General features: G+C 38.9%; 1 protein-coding gene across 1 annotated transcript in view; it reads left to right on the forward strand.

Annotated features, from left to right (window-relative positions):
• LOC142158677 (dynein axonemal heavy chain 5-like) overlaps window positions 1-25,160 on the forward strand; it is a 363,541-nt gene that overhangs the window by 337,401 nt on the left and 980 nt on the right. Inside the window, exon 75 of the mRNA XM_075212884.1 lies at window positions 8,553-8,774. Within this exon, the coding sequence (XP_075068985.1) occupies window positions 8,553-8,774 (222 nt within the window). The remainder of the gene's footprint in view (window positions 1-8,552; window positions 8,775-25,160) is intronic.

Below are 25,160 nucleotides of genomic sequence, written 5' to 3' on the forward strand. Positions count from 1 at the left end.
TCCAGCTGCCGTGACTTGGGGGTGTTCGCTGTATGAGGTCACACACGATTTCTGCCCGCAGTCTCTCTTTACCTATGACACAGGTTATAGACCTACAGAATCACCCCCAACACAGTGCTCTCACACCCCCAGACAGACACTTCGGGTTTGCCACCACCTATTGATTACAGGCAATAGGACCCCAATATACTGGCACACAGGCTTCTAGCTATCCGCAAACTAGCAAGACCCACACCAGCACACAAAGGGTTACCTCTTCACACCTCCAGACTGTTACACAAATGTAAATGCAAGCACACACAGCTTGTTAATCAAATGTATCAACAAATCACACACTGGCATTCCAAGGGTTAACTTGGTCGAGCAATCTCTTCTAATAGGCTAATGGATTCGTTAGAGTATCAAGGGCGCAACTTATTAAATTATAGATTTAATATACAAAAATACAAGGCATACAGATAAAAAAAAATAATGAATAACAATTAATAGTTTGACATAACAAGCAAAGCAGTTTAAAATAAAAGGGGTTACATTCAGGTTTGCAATTACATGAATTGCATTCTGGCCAAGGGAAATTTGGCTTGGAAGAAGATGGACAGCTTATCAATGTGAATTGATTTCCCAAAAAGTCTGACAGTTTGTCCTTTTTAAGCAAAATTAAATGGGATGGTCTTCACAGGGGCAGTGTTTAATGCTAATAGGGGGCAAGGATGTCCCCTGCGTGTCACTATACTTTGCTCACAAATATTCCCAAAGTCTTGACCTGTGGGAAATTCTTCACAGATATATCCCAGCGACATAACTCCCCCTTCAATAAACCGGTCATAATCTCCCGTACATTTAAATACCAAACATGATGTTATTATGACAATGTGACATACCTTTTCCAAAGATATGTGATTTTAGCTGTTCACAGATACCACCCGTACCTGTCATTCACGACCCTGGTGCAATTTCTGCTCCTCAGTATGGAGTGACACCCAGATTTCCCAAAATATGAACTATGACAACATTTTCCTTTGAAGGTCATATTTCTATATACCTGTATAGGCTTTCACATGCTGCCTACAAGGCTCTCCAGCTGTGATCGGCCCCACACAGTCTATTCAAGTGTCACAAATAGGTTAGATCTCACCCCGGAAGCTCTTTAAAGCTGACCCCAGGTCACACTTCTATCCTGACAGTTAGTGTAACTTTTCAGGAGACAGTGTCCCGGTTGCTGTCTTACTATTTACCTTTCCTCTCAAGGTCTAGACCAGTCTCTCAGTTACATACTTATCACTAGAAAAGTCAAAAACATTTCAAAAGTCAACAGGTTAGGAGGCAGCTTAGGAGTGGTCTTGATAGTGGGGAGGACTAGTGGCCAAAGCTTACCAGCCACTTCAATCAAGTTTCAACCCTCATTCTACCCAATTTGTTCTAACTAGTACCATTACTTTATGTTCACACTGGTTTGTAGCTAATCAAAAGTATCTCATTTGTAGCAACTACTCATACATTATACATTTATTATCAATAACATGAATACCCCTATCACCTATTATAACTCTAGGGCTATCACATTGAATAACAAAAGCTTTGAGTATGACACAGTAATATCTTAGACACATTTCAATACACCTTTGCCTAGACATATTTCATCGGTGCACCAGTCTATAATTGAGGATCCTGCAAAGTGGTAATTGGATGACGTGCAGGAGGGATATGGGATGGCTCTATTGGTATCATCTTCCTGACATTCTCTCAATCCAGACAGGACATTGCCTTCCTACTAGCTTGAGAAGAAACGTCTGGTGCACCCCAATATACTCTTACCAGCTTGCTCATACCTTCTGTACCCAGCTGAGCCAGACCATGTGCTGCCTCCGCTAGGTCTGGAAGATACACTCTGGGAGCTACTGGTCTACCTTGTCCATCTCTCCTGGGTCAGCCAGCCTCCTGACCACATCTCTTCACCTTCCAGACAGTTTATTATTCAGGTAACACAAATCTTCATATATTAATTAATATGTGTATGCTTGCATGTGTGTGTGTGTGTGTGTGTACACATTTTAAAACAATACAACGAAAAACAAAACAAAGATTTGTCAGCTGCCAAATACAACTCTGCTGTCTATTTGACAGCCATGTTCACCCTGGTGTGACAGCCATGTACAGTCGTGTGTATAAGTGTGGATTTTACTAGCAGCTACTTCAGTTGGTAACTGTGTCACTGTATAAAGTCCTCTATGTAATGTCCTACTGTTCTGGCATTGCTATAAAAAGATTTTTCAGTCACCTCAACGTCGCCCCCTAGACTAGAAAAATGCTGAAGACCAATTAATCGATTTTCCCTCTGCCAACTCACATGCCATTTTCAGTACCCCACATTCAGCTACTTGGCTAAGTTAGAAGGGCAAAGGGGTCTATCTCTATAACACTTTCTTCAAATATAACAGTATCCAGTACATGTCTGTCTAACAGTGAAAAAACATAAAACATGAAAATTTTACATTTTCTAGGGTTTCACATTATGTTGTATCTTGTGGCAAAAATCCTACTCCAATGTTCTTCACAGAGATGCATATCTGTATGTCTAACCTCCAGCAATCTCCTAACCACCCTTTGTGCATACATATAAAGGCACATTTTGTACAGGAGACACAAGAAAAAAAACAAAACAGATATGCAATCTATAAAATTTGAATCGTATTTCCACAACAAAAAACTTTCTGCTTAAAATTAGCATCTTCTATACACATAAAACAAACCCCTAACTGTTTCTGTGACTTCTGTCAATCTAGTGTGTATATCCCTGAGTCCGTCTTATGTCACAAGCGTCTTAGCCCCATGAATGAGACCGTGTCTACGTCTTTTTGTATCTCTATACATAGAAGAGTGAGATACTAACAGGGATGTAAAGAATGAAGAATAGGAGAGCAATGAATAATAAGAATACGAAGATTTGAATACAAGGGTTTCAAAACAAAAAGAAATGCAGAAAGGGATATTTGACAGCAAACATGACAACTGGATTGGACACTATGGGAAAATGGCTGTATTCATTCCACTAATACTCTTAGCTATTCGCTAAACTATGACCCCTCCCCATACTTGACTCTAGGGGGTCTTACATCAACCGTGCAATCCAGTGTCGTCCGTCATTTGTTCATTAAGTACTCTGTATCACCATAACTATATACCTTTGTGACGGACTTCCTGACTTATAATAGAGAAATGAAAAAGTAACTCTTAGTGACTCATACTTATCTGAAATACATAAAACGATACTTTAGCGCAAAGTATGTACATACTTCTTTTTTGAATAATGATTCTCAGTCAAACAAATTATCATGAGCTACTGCAGCCTAAAACAAAGAGTGTTCCAATGATCCATTGTTAATCTGTCTTTCAAGAGTAATTTTTCCACTTCCCTATCCCACCCCCTTAATCAATAAGTCTATATTTCTTTCATCTACCCTTATCTGTGAGAAGAAAAGACAAGATAGTTATCTTTAAACAACAAACGAAACATACATTTTCATTCCTTACCATCGGCCAGCGATCAGGAAAGCAAACATATGACACACAAAACAAAAAAGCAATAACAACAAAGTATACTTTTAAATCAGTTTCTATCTAACCCTGCAAACTAATACTTACCACAGATTAATATTTACCCTACCTGGTTTTAGGACTACAGGTATAATTTGACTCCTTGAGTTGGCTATAGTTCTCCCTCTAAGTATTTATTGCTATGAGGTGTGCAGGCAACTGTTGGGAAACAACTGAGACTTGTGTTCCTTCTTTGTGGGTGTCTATGTGATTCCCCCTTAGGCGGCCCAAGTCTCTTTGCTTTCGCTCTTGTCATTGTACAGTCCGTTACTTGGTGTCCTGTTTTATGGCATCTAAAACACTTCCTCAACTCATGTTGCTTCTGTTCCTCAATCCAGGTGTTATTATCCTGTGGTCGTGTGTGCAGTCCCTCCAGTGCTGGGATACTTACCATCATTACCCTATCACTTAGTGTATCTTTCTGTTTATTTATTCTTCTATCATGTCCTATAGCTGACTCCCTGACAACATTTACAGTGATTCCTTTCCAGTGTGGTAATGAAGTTTGCACCCTGCTTTTCAAATTTTCCCTGAGGCCATCCATTAAGACTGTAACAGCAACCTCCCTGTAGTGTACATTATATTTTATGTCTGATACCCCAGTGTATTTGGCCATTGCTGTCAGGGCTCTGTAAAAATAATCTGTTACATTTTCACTATCCTGCGGTTAATATTTTCATGGTTATCACCCTCTGTTTAAGATCTATCCTCTTCCAACGTAAAATCCTTAATAAACTCTTGTATATCAGTATTGAGAGGAAGACAGGTCTTCAACACTACTCGCCAATCGTTATTAGTTGGCTCGTACACATTACCATAATATCTAATAAACTACGGACATTTGGCCAAACCTTTTCTAGGATCAGGGAAATCAGACAAAATTGAAAACATTTCAGACCTAGTCCATGGATCATGCTTTGCTACATGTTTTAAGGGAACTTCACCATCTCTGTCCATCTTCCCATTGGGAACTGCTGTTGTGTGGACAGGATGTAAGCCTACTAAATCACTACATTCTGAACTAGTTGCTGAAATTGTTGTTGCAGTATAATGGATGTCTCACCTTCTGTTAACCTTTACATTATTCTCACCAATTTCAGCCGCTGCCCCTGCTGGTGGGATCGTTCCTTTTCTTTGTCCTGAAACATTACTTTTAACATTACTTAAAACAACATACAAGTTACTAGTTACAGTTTTAACATTTTTGGTATCAGCTGTACTTACCGCCCCGACCACATTTGTCGGGGGCGCGCTTGCGCTCAGTTCTCCACGCTTTTCAACGGCTATTTCTGCTATGCGCTCACTTTTCGCCACACTTACTTCCGCTGTGCACTCGCTGCTCTGCCATGTGTTGCCTTCCATTTGCCACAATTTTAAACAATCATGTTTAGTTCTCACTTCTGTTGATCTAATCAACCACACCTTTTCTTTAACGTTATTCAGTACCTCTGAATTTAAACTCCCTATTGTTTTGAAAGGCCTACCACAATCCTTGGTCATCTTGACCCATGTGTCGCAATACGCCGTTGCGTATGCACCATATTTCTTACACATAAGAAATCTTGCTGAACCAATAAGGCCTTCCTTAGGCAGTACATCTGCCATCTCTAGCATCTGTTTAGCACCCATTCTCAACAATATCAGGCCCCAGGAATATCACAGTATCCAGCCACTACTTTCAACACTCTGCCACCCACAATCTACCACTAGAGATATTTACCGGTCTGTGGACGTATTTGCTACAAGCCGCATCCACTCGCTTCCTCTCGTACTAAACGAGGACCCCTAACACAGAAATATCAATGCGGACTAAAGGGCTATCAGCTCCTTGATACCTTGACTCCCCAGCAAATCTATTGAGTTTATTACAACTGGCAGCATCCGGTAAAGTCAATTACCAGCCTTGCCAACATAATTCCTCCCAGCTGCACTCCCAAGTCACAATGACGGCCTTCCTTACCGTGCGGTCCGATCGCAATGCTTAAAGATACTAGTTATCAGTAAACGTTGCGATTACTAGTGGGTGCACGTTGCGAGAACCTCCTTTGTTTCCGCCACCAGTATACCTGCCTTGTATACCGTACACCAGTTGGGCACCTGCCTCGTCAGACAGCAACTGACACTCTATTCAACAATAGATCAAACCTTAGTGTATTTAAGTCACACAATCACATAACATACACCTTTTCTGCGCAGAAAAACAAGTACCCAACAATGGTAATAACATTTCTGAGGCTTTACCAAGTGATTATACTATGCATGTATAACAAACTATCAAAACGATTATCTAAACACGTGGCAAATCTACCGGAAGTTCAAATACGCTAAGCAATGCAATACATTTTAAAACGCAAAACGACAATAAAAAGAAACCGTTTTCTTTCTTGTCCCTAGATTCAAATTAGAGCTCCTTTAAATTATGCAACAACGGACATTCGGTTTCACAACACAGAATGAACAACAGGTTTTGAACACATTGCGTTCTTTCCCATATGTGACACGTCTTCCACCCTTTGTTGAGGAACCGAAATCCGTTTGCGTTGTGTATCGTCCGGTATCGTAACCTCCACTAAGAGCCCCCAAATTATTAAAGTAATTTTATTGTTTTCAAATAAGCATTGTCTAAGCGATCGTGTTGTGTTTCCAAAGCACAAAGTAATTTATTTTAGCAGATGCAAAATTTAGCAGTTCGATACGTAATTATATTACAGTACAGCCAATACCAAGAAGATACATACATACCGCGCCCGCATGCACTCGCTACGCTGCGCTCCACTGGTACCAGCTTACAGTACTTCACTTCAGAATCCTATGGTCAGAGATGACTTGGCTAATACCAGCTAGAGCTGTATTATATACACTCAGTGTTGCAGAGAGAACAGTGCAGATGACGTGGCTTGCTTCTATAGGTCCAGGCTTCAGGAGGGTCCGGTGTAAACAGATCATGGGCTAGTTCAAACAACCCCCTCCAAGGGTAAGGGTCAACATTCCAGATGATTCTCCCGCCCAGAAACCAGTTTAAGCTAGTCTATAAACAATACACAGTCAGTAACAATTTAAACATTTTTTTTCTCCCTAACATCGCTAAGTAGAGTATGCAATGTGCGATCTCTTTGGCGAATGAATCAGACAACTGCTGATGAATAGGGGATTAAAATGATACTAAACATGACATGTTTCCTGTAACCTGAACCTTAAATAACACTAAAGTGTACATATAATCATAATATATAAACTAATAATAAACTAAATACTATCTGCTCATAAATCACTGGGGAATGGAACCAATTTAAATATGAAATATATAAATAACTAAATGTTAGAGTGCAAGTGTGTGCTTGCGTATTTTACAGCGGCCATGCCATGTGTTACGTGGCATACTGATCACAATCGCATGGTAAAACAATATTAACCAATATACTTTTGTTCATCCAATTATACGACTTTGACAGTTCCACCCTTTGATAGTATAATAAACTATCACCTTAAAGATTTTATATGCAGAATCTCAGTACCACGATTCATTGCTCTGTAATGTAAGTCCCCCTTGGTGTATGACCATGCTGTCTGTAGATCTAAACAAGTTATCATAAGAGAGAGTCTTAGGGGCATATTCAATTAGCTTTCCGGTTCGCTGGATCGCGCCGGAACGGCCCGCGAAGTCAATCCACGGTACCACAATAACGTGGATTTTCATTCGCAGCCCACAGGGTTGCGTATGAAAATCCGCGTTATTGCGGTACCGTATTACCGGCAATACTGAGCATGTTTCGCGGTAAATGTTAGAGTGCAAGTGTGTGCTTGCGTATTTTACAGCGGTTCACGCCATGCCATGTGTTACGTGGCATACTGATCGCAATCGCACGGTAAAACAATATTAACCAATATACTTTCGTTCATCCGCTTATACGACTTCGACAATTTTCTCACACTGGGATGTGCAAAGCTATCCAATAAATTTACATCAGACTCTCTGACTTCAAATCTTACACTAACTGAATTATCAATGGATTCCTTTGATATAACATATTTATACTGCAGTTGTGATTTTATACCTTATAAATAACTGCAAGCTCTCTATGTACATGACAATGATTATCTCACTGAGTTGCGAGGAAATGAATAGGTTTTTTGTTGTAGTCAAAACTTCTCAGAAACAGATCTCAGAAACAGATCTCAGAAACAAATAACTAAATTATATGATTTTTATAACCCCATACATTTTAAAAATCTATGATGGCTTCTTTAGAATGGTTCTTCTCCAGTAGTGTATTTTATTGTACTGTACTACATGTTTTTGTGTGGTAAGCGGTGACCTGTCCCCTTGTGTGATTATGTTAGTTAGGATAGAGCTGCATATGATGGAGATATTGGGCTTGATTCATTAAGTAAAGTTAAGCATAAGTAAGTAAGGAAAAGCCATGTTGCATTGGAGGGGAGGTCAATTTAAAATGTGATGTCAGATTTATAGTTGGGGTAGGGCATGTCCTAGATCCAACTTTAAATTTCAGTGTACAAATAAGCTATCAAGTATTTGTGTGCTACATGAAAAATCAGACAGTATTTCCCTTATGTGCAAATAATAAAAAATGTGCACCCCTTGCATTGCAACATGATTTTGTCCAGAAAACTTGAGTAAGAAAACTTACTAAATTTTTTGCTTAACTTTCCTTAATGAATCAGGCCCATTGTCATGATATTAGGAGAATGGAGGCAAGTGGGAAGCCACAAATAGAGAAACATAGTGATCTCCAGCTACACAGAATAGTATCATGAGTTTGCTATGAAACTGATGCAGAATGATGTTGTGTCAAACATACGACTATATCCTCTCAAGAAGATAATCATTTTCCATACAAATCAGTTCAGTTTCCGATGGTTGTGTGTTCTAAACTTTTGATATAGTAACATTGTCTAATCCCTTTGTTTAGCTAACGTAGACCATTTTTTTGTAATAGGGCTTTCTGACTGCCATGAGACAAGAAACAACTCGCATGAATCTATCGAAAGGCTGGGCTCTAGACAGCGTCATTTTACATAATGATGTAACTAAGATGATGAAAGAAGATGTCAATGCTCCTCCCCCAGTTGACATTGGTGGTGTCTACATCTATGGGCTATTTCTTGATGGGGCTGGCTGGGACCGTAGAAACACAAAACTCATGGAGGCTCAACCAAAGGTACGTTGTTACAATAATGGTAATGGTGTGACAGAGATGGGGATAAAGAGAAAACTTGGAAGATGCTGGAAAGTTGTAACGATAACAACAATCAGGACATGTTTGTTGATTGTACTTATAGATAATGATTATATGGAAGTCATGCTTAGAGATTCTTTTACCAGTGTAGTAGTCCATTGGAAATGAGTGATCACTTTCATATTTTCAAACTTATTTATTAATGGGCGAAGTGACCTATTACCAGCAAAATTTTGTGTTTTTCACCGGTAATAGGTCTTGTTATCAAATTGCCCAATATTTGGGCAATATCTGCCAGCTGTAAAGCTTACTGACTTTCTCTGGCAAAGACTTCCCCATGAATTTGAAAGCCTATTTAACAAGAATTGTGGTGGTACTATGGAGAGCAGCAGTGACCAGGACATACGTCCTGACTTTGCTACTGGGGGACAAAGCTCTTAACTCGCTACAGTAGGTTTCAGAGATTGATCCTCTCACAAATCTGAAAAATCATATGGTCACTTTTTATTATGTGAAACAGAAAATTATGAAACAGAAGAGGAAATGATGTATCTCAGCAGATCTGGTTTATGTAGTTTGTTGAGTTTACTGGTTAATTTTGTTTTCTTAACAAAAGCATACACAATGGAGGTTGAAAATGACCTATCCATGAATCGAATCATTGTGGTTTTGCTTATTTTTATTTTCATAATTTTATCTGGGTATGTGGCAGACGTTACTCAGCATAAATTAAATAGAAAGAATTATGAATGGGTAGTATCCATTCTACCACCTGAGACATGCTAGAGGCCTGAGTTTATACATGTTAAAGGGATAGTATCATCAAAATAAACAATGGTTGAAGTGAAAATTAAAAGTGGAGGTATAAAAAATGTAGTAGGAATTGAAGTGAATGGAATTTGATAGTTTTACAATGAAAGCAGTAGGAGAACTGGTGGTATGGCATACCCCTGTATACACCCACACTTCGACCATTGAAAATAAATAAAAAAGCATAACTGGTTTAAAACAGCACCATATATTACTTTCATATGTCTGCAGGCTAGTTAGAATAAATTGTGTGTTATTGACATATTTATTGTATAGAGCTTTACATGTGATAGCTGGTTATCTCCCTGCTCACATTTCCACTGCTTCCCTGTAGTAGGTTCACTTCAGGGCTGCTGTAAAACAATAAGAATGAACCATTCTTTTGGTAACTTTAGATTGTAGATGGGCTGCAGCTGTCAGTGGAGCAATGGGAGGCTAAATAAGAATATTGTAAAACCTTTGCTGCTATAAAAGGGCGCAGAACACTATTTAACAGCAATGGCTCTTGTCTTTATTTTAAAAACAAAACGAAAAAAACCCTGTAAATTATGTACAATGTGATTGTGTGTATTTCACTACAAATATAAAATAGGAACAGATCACGTGTAATTTAATATATAGTTTTACCAGCACTAAATGATTGAAATCAAGATATTTTAGACTAACCATCTAAAAGTTTGAAACATTTCCCATGTTTCTGATAGGTTGGGTAGTGCCACCATTCTCATTGGAATTCCATGAGAATGCCTTTGCCAGCCCTAGTGATTGTGGACTGGATAGTCTTTTTTTTTTTTTTTCTTGATTCCTTTCTTGCCCTCTTGGGCTTGAATGGGTTAAAAGCGCAGTCACCATTGGACCACTTTGGAAGAACAAGAAATCAGAACATATTTTTTTTCATAGGACTTGGACTCAATTAAAATGTATTAACAGAAATGATGGACATGTGTTTTATTCATTTATTTTAGGTATAATGGACTTATGGAATCATTGTCCATTGTAAAGGGTCTTCAGGGGTGACAAAGTTAAAAGAGCCCAAATGCTCACAAGTACTGGTTATAGAATTTGTGGAATGGGGGGGTTCTCATGCTGCCCTTATTTAGTTTTTCATTATTACTTCATTTTTAAATTGTTAATGGATTTTATTGACATTGCTGGTACTATCTTGATAGGAAGACAGTGATGCTTTCATTTGAGGTCCTTCTACTGATGCAGAACCAGCACTATTACTAAAAAAAAAACAATGGAGTAATTTTTTTCCAAAGCAACTACACTCATACACCCGTAAAGATCAAGACAGCCTGAGACAATTATCATCATGTCAGGGAATCCAGTAGTGTGCCTTCCCCTGTTATAATCAGCTCCCAGAACGGTCAAAACAAGGATAGTCCTCTATTAGAGGTAATCTGGGTAATGAATAAATAGAAACCCAGCATGTGGAAACTTTTCTACCCCTGTGGTGCTTACCCAATGAGCCAGAGGTCCATAAGTAATGATGTAAGAGGTTAGAAGAAATCACACCCACACTGCTGGACTAAATAAGTTATAATTGAACCAAATACATACTTTAATTATTCCACCCAAACCTGAATTTTCAGTTGTGGGTAGAATCATCTTTTAAGCCCTGATTACTTTATTTGTCTTATTCCATATTCTTTTTTAATTGATGGTAGTCAGCATATCGATGCTGACTACCCCGACAAGACATACCACGGCATGATGATTGTGAAGGGCTCCTTAGCGTCAATCCCCGATGTCGACTACTCTTGAAAGCGTCTTGAAGCAATGACGAAGAAGTCAGAAGCTAGCTGCTGTTCATGACGTCAGTCACCATAGCGACGGGATTATATTATCGGTGCTGTTAATGGTTAATGTAAGTATGCGCCTATGTACAATGTATTTTACAAAGGCTTCTACATTGTACATAGGCGCATCGGGGATTGTCGCTAAGGAGCCCTTCGGAATCATCATGTCGCGGTAAGTCTTGTTTGGGTATTCGGCATCGATATGCCGTACCCCACCCTTTTCAATCACTCTGACCAAAATCAACTTCCAGTAACTGTTATGATTCCTAGTAACCTCAGCAAGCAGCCACGGAAGGATAATACAAATGTCTTTATTCCAGCAAAATATATAAACAGGGATTCAGTTCCAGGAACATGCAGGTTTTCATAAACAGGTATAATGAACAGGTATGGCAGGAAGGTACCCAGAAATGAATGGTTCCAGGAACATGCAGGTTTTCATAAACAGGTATAAGTTTTTACCCCAGTCCAGAAGGCACAAGGCTGTCCAGGAAAGTAGATAGAGTCCAGGGATATTGTGAAATAGCATACAGCGGTGGTGAAGTCCAGGCAAAAAGGTCAGGGCTGGCGGCAAACAACAAATCCAGGAAACAGGCAGAGATCGAGGTCATAGGCAATACAGCAGAGTCCAGTACACGGTCCAAGGTCATAGACAGCAAGATCAATCCAAAGGCAGAGAAGGGGAACTGAGCAGGAACAAACGGGAACACAAGCAGCAGCCAGGTATACAAGGATGAACTGCTCAGAGCACAGCTTGAGGCAGGTACTTAAAGCAGTGCCACAGGTGCAGTTCCAATTAGGTCTCAGGTAAGGAGATTAACTCCTTCAGGCATGCAGAAGAGTCTAGGACAGAACAGCAGCACCTCTGGTGGAATAAGGTACTGCTGCTAGGTACAAATAACAGGCAGAGTTGTATTAGTAACAACATGATTCTGATAGAACTTTTCAAACCAGATTTGCCACCTGTGAAATTCAGGCTGCTTCTGTTGCTTTAAATTCAATGGTGGGCATATTAGTAAAATTTCATCCTGTAAAGTGTTTGGGATGCAAGCCAGAATAATGGACGTGCTTGTGATTCCGTACATATAGCAGGCAAGTTACAAGTGGTTATAACAGCTGTGCAGCGCTGCGGAATTAGTGGCGCTATATAAATAGATGATGATGATGATAGCGGCCAAAGAACTTCATCAGAGTTGGCAGATAGCTAAATAGCAGGGCTGCCCAAAAATGGGAAACCACATTAATCTTACTGTATTACAATTAGTACTCTGGCTTAATTTAATGTTTAATCTTTTGGAACTAAAATGAAGTGGTTTTTTTTTGTCTACTATACCAAAGAATGGCATTCATTGAGATTAAATAAGAAATATTGAAGCTCCATGCTAGAAAGTATAATGGTAGACCTCCTGCCACAGTTTGCTAGTCACTGAGCTTCAGTAATTTATGAATGTATTTAGGAGCATTGTCCCTTAACTTGATAGTGTTGTTCCAGTGCATACACCTCTTGTCATATTTATTTGGCTTAAACCTGAATATAAAATTCATGTGATGACTCTGACTTCAGTTGACAGTGCTGTCAATAAAATACCATGCTGTGTAATGTGCACAATATATTCAGTACAATTTGGAAAATGTAACTCTTATCACTAAACCTGGCAAAGAAAAGGATTTTTTTTATGAAGGATTATGGACTACCAGTCTCAGTGATTAAACTCTGTCATTTTTAGTTTTTTATTCATTTGCGACTGTCACAGTTTGTTTGATATGACATGTTAAAACAGGAGCTGGGCTGAGATTTCATTTAGTGGCAATCTGCTTCTGAGAAGCCTGAAGCCCTGACACCTATAGGTTCTGAGGATTATGTAATCGGCTTGCAGCTGTTTGTTTTCAATGTCCAGCACGTATTGTTCTGATCAAAAATATTCTGCTCTGTACTCCGTATTATTGTACGCTTTTAAATATTCTGCTTTTAATTAGACACTTATCACCTGTGTTATTTTATGGCTTTAAGAAGAAAACACAATAATGCAGCACATAATAATAATTTTCATTTCATTTCATGAACTGATCGGATGACACAGATACTAATTAGACTTTTTCTAAATGCCGCAGAGTATGCTACAGTAGTTAATGTTATCCATGTTAGGAAAACACTATCTCTAAAATGGTATTCAATATGCTGAGTAAAATATATTATGGATTGAAATAAATTGTTTTGGTTATCATTCTCCTATTATTGGCTGGAAGTGCCCCACATATAGCATAATAATGCACATTTAAATGTAATTAAAAACATTTATTGTAATTAAATAATTTGCAATATATTACATTTTTAAACATAGTACAATACATTGAAATATATTTGGTTTTGTAGTTACCATTATGTTCACTAGTGTTTAATGAAAGCGGGCAGAGCAAGCATGAATTATTTGCACCACTTCTTCTGTATTTCTGGTAATAGGGCAAGCAGGTAATATATAAACTTTTGGCATTTTTGTATTTAATTGGAAGGTCCTTAAACCGTAAAATTATAAGATGTTTTGAAACATGTAAACATGTAAAATATAAAGGTTACAAACAAAGCCTATACATGACAGCTATTTTGATCAAGGGCAGGAGAAATTTTGCTATGCTCCCAATGAAATATTATTTCCAAAATGCTCTTTCTTTTCCCCTTTCCAAAATACATTAGCTAGACTTGGTAAGTGACATTGGGGTAGATTTAACAAAACCTTCTAAAAAGGAAAAGTGAAGGTGTTGCCCATAGCAACCAGGCAGATTCTAGATATGATTTTCTAGAATGTACTAGGTAAATGCTAGAATCTGATTTGTTGCTGTGGGCAACACTTCCACTTTTCCTTTTTAGAAGGTTTGATAAATATATACCCCATTGTATTGGTTGTATGCAGTGCTTTTTTTTGTCATAGAACTCACCGGAACTGAGTTCCGGAATATTTTTTCGACGGATTTTCCAAGTTTTAGAAGTAACTTTTGAACATTTGATGTTTAGTCCATGGGGTCTTGAATTGCCCTGTTGAGCATAGCAGGTCGTCAGCAAAATCATTAAAATGGTGCATGCGGGCTGCTTGTGTGTCGAGTCTGATGCATGCGTACTTCATCCGCGCTGGTTGTGATGGCAGTGCTCGGCTTGTGGCGCTGCTCAGCTTGTGATTGGTCGCGTGCTCAGTGCTTACTGCGGACGGTGACCGTTATGTTTCGTTACACAACTGATGTAAATTCCGGCACCTTTTTTCTTGCAAAAAAAGCACTGATTGTATGTATTTGTATTGTCTCCATAAACTAGTTCATGCATGTATACAACCTCATCAGAGCTAAAGCACTTTTGTGTGACAGGGGCAGAGTGTTTCCATTAACTATAATTTGTCACACTCCCTTAGGTGGAACACATTAGGTTAGGGCCACAGTTATGCCTATTTTACATATTTAACCCAAAAAGTCCACATCCTTTTTGGAAAAGTTCTCAATCTGACCCAGGCATAGGCAGGGTGTACAGTACAGCGGTTAAGACAGGTGTGGTAACTTTAATTTTTCTGGAAGAGAAACACTTTTTAATAAGCCACATCATCAGTTTCATTAATATATGTAATAAGGTTCAGTAACAGTCCTTGAAGTACAACATGTATAAAATCTGATGCCCATCCTCCTATACCCTTGAACCAATTGGCCAGGTACAGCCATGAAAACTATCCTTCTAGATAAGCATCTCCAGTGTGCTCCTTTAAAATTTTATATTTCATGTCTTATTTTTTTGTAAGTGTTTATCAATTATTTTCTTTGGATCATCTGTGTCATTAATGAGCCCCTGGGCTCCAAATTGAGTATTTAGGGTCAGGCAGTACCCTCCAGATTAAGCTGTCAGGTAGTCCAATATTAACCTATTGTCTTGTGTAAATGTGTTGGACCGCAATACTCACAAATACATTTCTGTATTGGGTATAAACCCCTACAGTCATGGGTTGCTCTTGAGATAAACTTTCATATTAGAATTTTTCTCATTATGTATAATGACCTCTACATTACTATTGGCGTGAGTCTGGTTCGCCCAGACATGGCTTTCCTTTCTAGATTAGTACACATCTACAGCCTACAGCAAAAGAAAATAATGTGCAATCAATATTCCTCCTGCTAATATCAATGAACACCACTCTCTGGTGTCCCTTGGACCTTTAAATAACTTGTAAAATACATTTTACTCAGGCTCCCCTTGTCTGAAGATCTTGCAGTGGGATGCGTGTATCCAGGTGTCATTTCTCTGTACTTCCACTGTGATGGGAGTCGTCAATAAGACCTGAAAAGGACTCTCGTATCTGGGTTCAAGAATCTTCCTGACGTTCCTTTTCAGGAACACCCAGTCCCCTGGTTGCAGTTTATGAGTACCTGCATCAAAATTAGGGTCTGGAATGGAAAAGAACACTTGAACAAGTATTTCAGTTAGTTGTTTCTGTAATAAGGCAACATAGTTCAACAAATTACCATGTACATGCTGTAGTTGCTATGGAAAATACCAACCTGTTCTGTGTGCTGTGCCAAACAGTATCTGATTTGGTGCTAAACCTGTGTCTTTCCTAGTAGTGTTTCTTACTGAGTGCAGGGCCATAGGTAAACATGAGACCCATTTTAACAGTTCCTGGAATCCTTGCCCCGTAACGTGTGTCCCTCTGTCACTTTCAATGACCTTTGGTACCCCATATCTGCAAATTACCTCACTCATAATTTTCTTGGCTACTGCTTTAGCATTTGCTTTCCTATACAGCCATGTCTCCAGTCAGTGACTAAATAAATCGACACTGATTAGCACATTCTCAAAACCGAGCATTTGGGAAGTTGTATAAAGTCTATCTGTATCTCTTGTAGGGATACTGTGTCTGGGGTGTGCTTTTTCAGTTGGGACAGACTTACTTGGGTTTTCTGTGCACAGATTAGGCATCCTGCCACTAACGCCTGTGCTGCTTGGGCGAAACCTGGTGCTATACATAACCTGTTAGTGAGTACAACCATAGCATCTTTCACCAGATGCACTTTCCCGTGTACTATATTGGCCATAATTATCCAAAGCACAAACGCTGACCTTTACACCACTCTCCTTGCACTTCTAGTGCTCCATGTTTTGCCCAAGTCTTTTTCTCATTCTCTGTTGCTTGTCTCTGCATAATTTGGAGTGTGGTTCGGTCAAACTTGGGGTCAGGGGGTCACCATGTAAATAGACTCCCCTTGGGGTACTGGGGCTTCTCGTGCGGCCTGGTCTACCAGTGTATTTCCCTTAGCTTCGGGGGTAAAGTCTCTGTGTGTGCCTTCATCTTCATCACTGACAGTTTGGAGGCAGCTGGAATGCGGTGAACAGTGCCCTGGTATGTTCAGCATGTTGACTGGTTTGCTTGCTGAACCCATAAAGTCACCTACTTTTCTATATAGGGCCATAATCATGCTCAATTCCAAACACACAACTTGAATCAGTGTAAATGTTTACTCTTTGTCCTTCTGCATATATGCATGCAAGTGTCGGGACCTTCAGTTTAGCTTCTTGTGCTGCCATGTGACTCGGTAGAGTCTGTTGAATCACTGTTTCTGTGTGTGTGGTTACAGCACACCCTGTATAGGGAACACCATCTATTTAGTAGGATGAGATGTCTGCATTTGGTAGCGGTGTATCTTTAATGTCAGATAAAACCAAAGCTCCTTGTCTCATTAGTTCTACATAATCATATTCAGAAAAAGTAAGCGTGTATATTTTTTCTTCTTTTTCAAACTGGGATTCCCCCGCTAGAGGAACTCTAAAATGTGTCCTCTCATCTTTTGAAACATGCAAAAATAATGCTACTTCATATTTAATAAGTCTGGCTGCTGAGAGGTGTTATGTTTGTGCTTGATTTAAAATTTCTATCACAGCATGTGGTACCATTAAGGTTACCAGGTGACTAAGTACAATATCCATACTCTTTTCAAGCATTACAGCAGCTGCAGCTATTGGTTTTACGCAGGTGGGTGCTGCTGGTATAACTGGGTTCAACTGTGTAGAGTAATATGCGAATGACCTCTGTTTGTGACCAGGGATAAGCGTGCTCGGATCTCCGCTATCCGAACAGCCCCGAACAGTGCATATCCGAGCCCGATCCAGGCACTGTTCGGGTATTCCCGGCGCTTAGCAAAACTGAAAACAAGGCTATGACTCATAATCCCGCCGTCGGATCTCGCGATACTCGGATCCTTTAAATTCCCCGCTTGCCGCCGCCATCTTCACTTGGGCCTTGATCAGGGAAGCGGGAGGTTGTGTTTAGTGGTGTCCTCTGTCCTGGTTAGTGCAGTGGTGTTGTGTCCTGTGCTCTGTCCTGCTGAGTCCAGTGGTGCTTTGTCCTGTGCTCTGTCCTGCTGAGTCCAGTGGTGCTTTGTCCTGTGCTCTGTCCTGCTGAGTCCAGTGGTGCTTTGTCCTGTGCTCTGTCCTGCTGAGTCCAGTGGTGCTTTGTCCTGTGCTCTGTCCTGCTGAGTCCAGTGGTGCTGTGTCCTGTGCTCTGTCCTGCTGAGTCCAGTGGTGCTGTGTCCTGTGCTCTGTCTTGCTGAGTCCAGTGGTGCTGTGTCCTGTGCTCTGTCCTGCTGAGTCCAGTGGTGCTGTGTCCTGTGCTCTGTCCTGCTGAGTCCAGTGGTGCTGTGTCCTGTGCTCTGTCCTGCTAAATCCATTGGTACTGCAATCTAACAACGTTCACTGTTCCTGCAGTATAAAAAAATTAGTACTGCAATATATAACTACGTTCACTGTTCCTGCAGTATAAAGGAATTTGTACTGCAATATATAACAACGTTCACTGTTCCTGCAGTATAAAAGAATTAGTACTGCAATCTAACTACATTCACTGTTCCTGCAGTATAAAAGAATTAGTACTGCAATATATAACTACGTTCACTGTTCCTGCAGTATAAAAGAATTAGTACTGCAATCTAACTACGTTCACTGTTCCTGCAGTATAAAAGAATTAGTACTGCAATATATAAGTACGTTCACTGTTCCTGCAGTATAAAGGAATTTGTACTGCAATATATAACTATGTTCACTGTTCCTGCAGTATAAAGTAATTTATACTGCAATATATAACTACGTTCACTGTTCCTGCAGTATAAAGGAATTTATACTGCAATATATAACTACGTTCACTGTTCCTGCAGTATAAAAGAATTAGTACTGCAATATATAACTACGTTCACTGTTCCTGCAGTATAAAAGAATTAGTACTGCAATATATAACTGCGTTCACTGTTCCTGCAGTATAAAGGAATTAGTACTGCAATATATAACTACGTTCACTGTTCCTGCAGTCTAAAAAAATTGGTACTGCAATCTAACTACGTTCAATCTAACTACATATAATTTGTAAAGCCTTTGCCGGGTGTGTGTGGTTTAGGGGTACGCTCTCTTGTGCTGCATATAATGGAGTACAAAAATTTGGAGGATAAAGTAGGGAAAGATCAAGAACCACTTCCTCCTAATGCTGAAGCTGCTGCCACTAGTCGGGGCGAGGAATCAGAGGATGAGGATGAGGACGACATCTTGCCTCAGTAGAGCCAGTTTACTTTGTACAGGGAGAGATGAATTGCTTTTTTTGTGTGGGGGCCCAAACAAACCAATCATTTCAGCCACAGTGGTTTGGTAGGCCCTGTCGCTGAAATGATTGGATTGTTAAAGTGTGCATGTCCTTTTTCCGCAACATAAGGGTCGGTGGGAGCGCCCAAGGACAATTCCATCTTGCACCTCTTTTTTTTCTTTGCCAGCTCGTTTTGTGGGGGTCCAAACGAACCATTCATTTCAGCCACAGTTTTGTAGGCCCTGTCGCTGAAATGATTGGTTTGTTAAAGTGTGCATGTCCTATTACACCAACATAAGGGTGGATGGGAGGGCCCAAGGACAATTCCATCTTGCACCTCTTTTTTTGGCATTATGTGCTCTTTGGGGCCTAGTTTTTCAAACTGCCATCCTGTCTGCCAGTGCAGTGCCACTCCTAGATGGGCCACGTGTTTGTGCCGCCCACTTGTGTCGCTTAGCTTAGACATCCAGCTACCTCGATGCAACCTTTTGGCCTAAAAACAATATTGTGAGGTGTGAGGTGTTCAGAATAGACTGGAAATTAGTGGAAATTAATGTTATAGAGGTTAATAATAGTGTAGGAGTGAAAAAAAACAAAAAATATGGATTTTAGCACTTTTTATGCTTTTTTTAAAAAAAATCAGAACCCAAAACCCAAAATCAGAACCAAAACCTTGAGTGGGGTGTTTTGGCAAAACTAATCAGAACCCAAAACCTGAAGGTAATCAGAACCCAAAACATGAAAAGTGGCCGGTGCACACCCCTATTTGTGACCATGTATCTCTGTCAGTACCCCTTGTGCATGTGCACTGACTTCATGACAAAATAATGTGAAATGCTTGTCATAATCTGGGAAAGTCAGTGCTGGCGCTGAAGTTACTTCAGCTTAAAATTGGATAAACATTTGGTTCTGCTCAGAGGAGAGTGTAAATGGCTTGCTATCATCCAGAAGTGCTAATGCAGGAGCACAGATAATGGCTCATAAAGTCTTAAAGTCTTTTTAATTTATGTACAAACATTGAATTCCCATCAATGCATTACCATATCCACGATACAAAGAGGTATTTACAGTATATGACGATTATAGTACAGTAAATAAGGGCAGTGAATGTATTTACAACACTGATTGACTATTATGAGGATAAAAACCTTTTGTTATCTACCATAATTTGACATTACATTGCATTACTTTCTTTCAAACCATCTAATATAAAATTTGGTTAAAAAAACCCAAACACAAACCCAAACACTATTTCATATTCAACTATTTTAGTCCATTTCTCCTTTTCTCTTTAAAAACATACCTTCTGACCTTCTACGACATAGAGAAAAACCATGCATTTGCTATGCAAATAGCACATAAAGTCTAATATCTTTTTCCAAAACACCGTAATCATTACTCAGTAGAGTCTACAATATTTATATCCTTCATTAGTTTCTACTTATGTTTGTTGTGGCTGTGGACAAAAACATATTGCAAACTTCTATTCAGTGGAAGTTGGATAAATTTAATCTGGATTGCCAAAGGGTTTTTCCTCTGTAGCTGGGAGACCTTCTGTGAAGAGAAAAAACTTTTGCAAAGAGATTAACATTTATTCATTAGGGATTACAGTAACTGTCATTAATCCACATTTCCCAATCAGTGTGTGTTATTGCACATAACACGCTTGTCAGTATTAGTATACCATTATCAGTTAACCAGTAAACATTTTTGTGCAGTGAACAGCTGCTAATAAGACGCTTATTTACGTGTTTCTCTGTGTAACTTAACTGTGACGCTATGCATTCCATGTCATGAAAATATGAATTCCTCAAAGGGGCAGTCCCTAATCTCACAAACAGGGGATGTCAAAGTGACGTGACCAGGGCGAGTGTTCAAAGCCACTCCTTTCTCATCATTACCTAGCACAGCCTCATTGAATGACTCTGATGTGCTTTCCGGGTTTACAAACATTCAATAACAAACAGTCCTCTCAATAGGTTCCAGGCATTCAGCCATTTTGAAAGCAACACTGCTTCTTTCATAAATCGGAGTACTCTCGTTAGACACCTCACATTGTGTCTGCAAATCACTCAACATTTTCTGAACAAAATCTCCCATCACCAAATATTCACACATATTTACAGATTCTGTGATTTCCATGTCGAAAGTACAAATATATTCACTTAAACAAGTCTCGCTCACAGATGGCATTTTATCTCGTAACATTTCTTTATGGCCATAACAAACCCTCCTGATTTCTGAGAACATTCATCAGTGCCATTTTCACACAGATTAAAACCGCTTGTAATATCTACATGTAAAAGCTCACTCCACCTTTCTCTCTTAACTTAAAGAGAAAGCTATTTTTCTCAAATTCACAGACAAAATTATTTTGTTCAAATACAGAAACAGCTTGTTGGACCCCAGCCAGCTGGAGGTCAGTGTTTTCTCCTGACACTATCTGTACATTATTTACAGTCTTGTCCGTCCACTGAATCGTGCAGTGACGGACCAAAGATTTTAAAACTTTTTTTACATCTCTTCAAAAGCTTACAATCAAGCAATGCATTACATTTACAAATATACAACTTTTCCGACCTTGAAACATGTCTCTTGTAAAATGGTCGAGACAAACACGGATTTCCCTCACACGCATTAAGACGGCGACGGAAGAAAAATTAACTGATATCTTCCAGCCTACTGCTGTGAAACTACAAGTCCCAGCATTAAACTAAATACAAGTCAGCTTCAATATATTATTGCTCTCACGACACATTACTCTTGACAAACAGTGTGAACTTATCAATTTTACATAGATTGTCAGATAACAAAAAACAGAGTCCTTGTAGAAGATTTCTTTCACACTAGACAGATAGGGGGAGAGAGATTTGCAGCTTCCCACACTGCTCATAGCCCCACTTCTTATCTCAAAACATAGTCCTTCTTATCTAAGCACACTGAAATCTTTTACACAGAATAAGGGGAGGGGGGGCACATTTCACTCTTTCAGCTGCGCAGCATCAAACCTACATTTATGGTACACAATCTACTTGATTCACTATATCATTCAGCTTCTTATGCATTTAGCATATCCACTAAACACATATCAATTCATTCTTTGGCTATCCCCGTTCTTGATAAAATTACTTGCAGACCTTCTACTCCCCCCATTTATTAAAATCTTTGCGCATCATTTCTATGGGGGAGTTGCTGTCATCTATCTGCTTACTGTCTATATTCTCAAAAATTGACAGTACTATTGAGTCCCTATAGAGACTCTGATCTAGTTTCTGAGGGTTGTCCTAACAGTGAACGTCCCGTTCTGTGGACTCCTTAGGGTGGATGTACGATTCTGTTGGGCTCCTTACACTGGATGTCTATGCAGAATAGCCTTTCTGACAGATTCTGGGAGGAAGTTCTGCAAAATTCATCTAACTTCTTTGATAAATTTCTGGGGATGGTGTTGGTGTGTCACACATGCACTAAAAATTAACTCATCTTTCAGAATCTAACTACCAATACAATTACAGTAAACAAATTGAGTTAGCAATTACTGTATAAATCTGAGACTTACAGATCTGCGTGCCTGATACCTTAGACGGACATGAGGAAGCTCTAAACTGAGGAGCCTGATGAGTAGAAAACTCTACTCACCCGGGTTATAGTCAGAGTCCTGTGTCCAGGGCGATGTCCAATGCTGTCTGTCCTTAGCTCAGGTCAGCAGTCTCGGCGTGGACCTCCAATGCAGTTGGAACTAAACAGTCTGTTCACCTGTAAGTGTCAGTTTATCAGTTTATGAGCTCATCAGCCGGAGAGAATAAAAGACACTGCAAGTTCTGCGTGTGCAATTAGCTCTGATTTATTGGTTACAAGTATATATATATATATATATATATATATATATATATATATATATATATATATATATATATAGCACTCTGGTTACACACAATCACGTATTTCAGAAAACTACGCCCCCAGAAGGTTTTAACCACTCATGCTTCCTTTACACAGATCTTGATACATTCTCACATTTTCACACAGGAATTCCCCCCAGTGAGGCTTGGTTTATCTCCTGTCTGCCATATCCAAGGTCATGGGCATAGTTTCTTGCAAACAATGAGATAATAATGAATAACTCCTACAAACTAGCTGTATCTAAGCTGTCTTTGAGCTATAAGAGGATAAAGTGGCTGTAAGGCAACAAGATGGCGTCAGCTTAGCAAAATCACATTTCTCAGTATCCATAGAAACGTTATAAGTCGCATGTGTAATAATGTGTATAATCCAAGAGTTTAATTTTCTGAAATTAAATTAAGGGAAGTACATCTATGGTACACACCTCAGGCAGCAAATGGTTTAAAATTATTGTTTGGGAAAGCTAAGTGATAATTTTACCAATTAATATTTGTAACTATCATTTATCCACTGGGGACACTGTTTCATTGAAGTTTTTGGATGAAATTTAATTGTTAACTTAGCAGCCAGTGCTCATATTAATAATTTAAAATTTGCAGATTAATTTTGTTCTATTTCTATAATCCATTCATAAATATTTATGTAATAAAAAAGAGAAAGAGAATGTCACACAAAATAAAGATGGATTTCCTTTAAAAATGAAAACTGCATTGTTGTCTGTCTGGAAGCATGCCGTGGATTCTTGGCCTTGTGCTCCCACATAATATCCATACTCTATATGATGTAATGTTAGATATGATACAACTGGTGCACTGCTAACTATGTAGAAGCGGTTTTGTAAACAATAGCAACCAATTTTGTAATACAGTCAGCAAGGAGTGGATTTTACAGACATGGCAAACATATTATCATAGAGTTATCTGGGTTTTTGGCTTAAGAAAATGGGAGCACAAAGTAAAACCCAAGCTCTAAATTATATTGGCATTGTCTTTCGGCCTCTCTGAGACTGTGTTAGGGTTTTTGCAAAACAGACCATGCCTCCTAATCTGGAGTCATTGAAAACAGATGTATCCAAAGGTGATGGAGTTGATTAACCCATTGATTCGTGTTCTCATTCACATATCTAATTACTGCAGCACTGTCCACTTGCCGAGATACAAAGATATCTTAAACTGTAGTGTTGCTGGTGTTGTGCTAAATAAGGTCCATTATATTGTAATTAAATGTTTTTCCAGGACACATAAATGGCCAAATTGATTGAATTTTTAGTACTTTCTACATTAAATTGGTTTCTTTTACTTGTATTACATTATATTAAGTAATATTATTCTTAAGATTGCTGATAGTAAAATTCGCACCTTGGCTGTGTATATGTATTGATATGATACATTTCATACAACATGGAAATATATTTTACTGTCTTGTGTAGTAAAATTAAATCTGCTATTAAAACCAACGATACTGGGTCATACCTGGTGTTCCAACTTCTTGGGGTTAGAGGTGCTTTTGTTGTTCTGGTGAAACAACTGCTAGATGGCTACTCTATCTCATTTACTTTATTTGAAATCTCAGCACTTTTCTCCCCTTTGACACAATCCGCAATTTACTCCAGGAATCCAGGCTAACAATTCTGTTTGTGGAATTCATAAATCAAACATCAATTTCCAATTTGGTCATCTGCTGACATTTGTGGATCTTCAGAAACAATTTTAGGGTGAGATCCAGTAGATTATATATTATATAGACAATTGGTTAATTTTGTTAAGACAATTCAGAAGCTTCAGAAAGCTCCAGAAACTACCTGCGAGTGTCTTTGCAAAGACCACACTTGAAATTTGTCATTATTATTATTATTACCATTTATTTATATAGCGCCACTAATTATTGCTTTGTATGCCCTAATGTTACCCTATGTGGAAAACTCTAAAACTTCTTATATGCTCCACTGAGAGCTTTGGCTTAATGATATGCTTTCAGCCAGTATCCAAATCCTGTGTCAATATTGTAAAGACAACAGATATAAGTTATTGAGATTTGAGGGACTTGTATCTGAAATCTAAAAAAGCTTCTTTTTTTTTAGTTCAGCATCTGTCTTTCTCTTATCATTTTGCACTTTGGCTACTCTCATCTTGTTCTTTTTTCTACTTTCTACTTTTTACCTTATTTCTTTTGTAATGTAACCTAAAAGTAATTCAATGAAGTGTATTGTGCAGTGCTCTTGCACTTTAATATCACATAAGAACAAATTAAATTCAATGTTGTAC

Source organism: Mixophyes fleayi, chromosome 5 (assembly GCF_038048845.1).
Source record: "Mixophyes fleayi isolate aMixFle1 chromosome 5, aMixFle1.hap1, whole genome shotgun sequence".
Classification (NCBI taxonomy): domain Eukaryota; kingdom Metazoa; phylum Chordata; class Amphibia; order Anura; family Limnodynastidae; genus Mixophyes; species Mixophyes fleayi.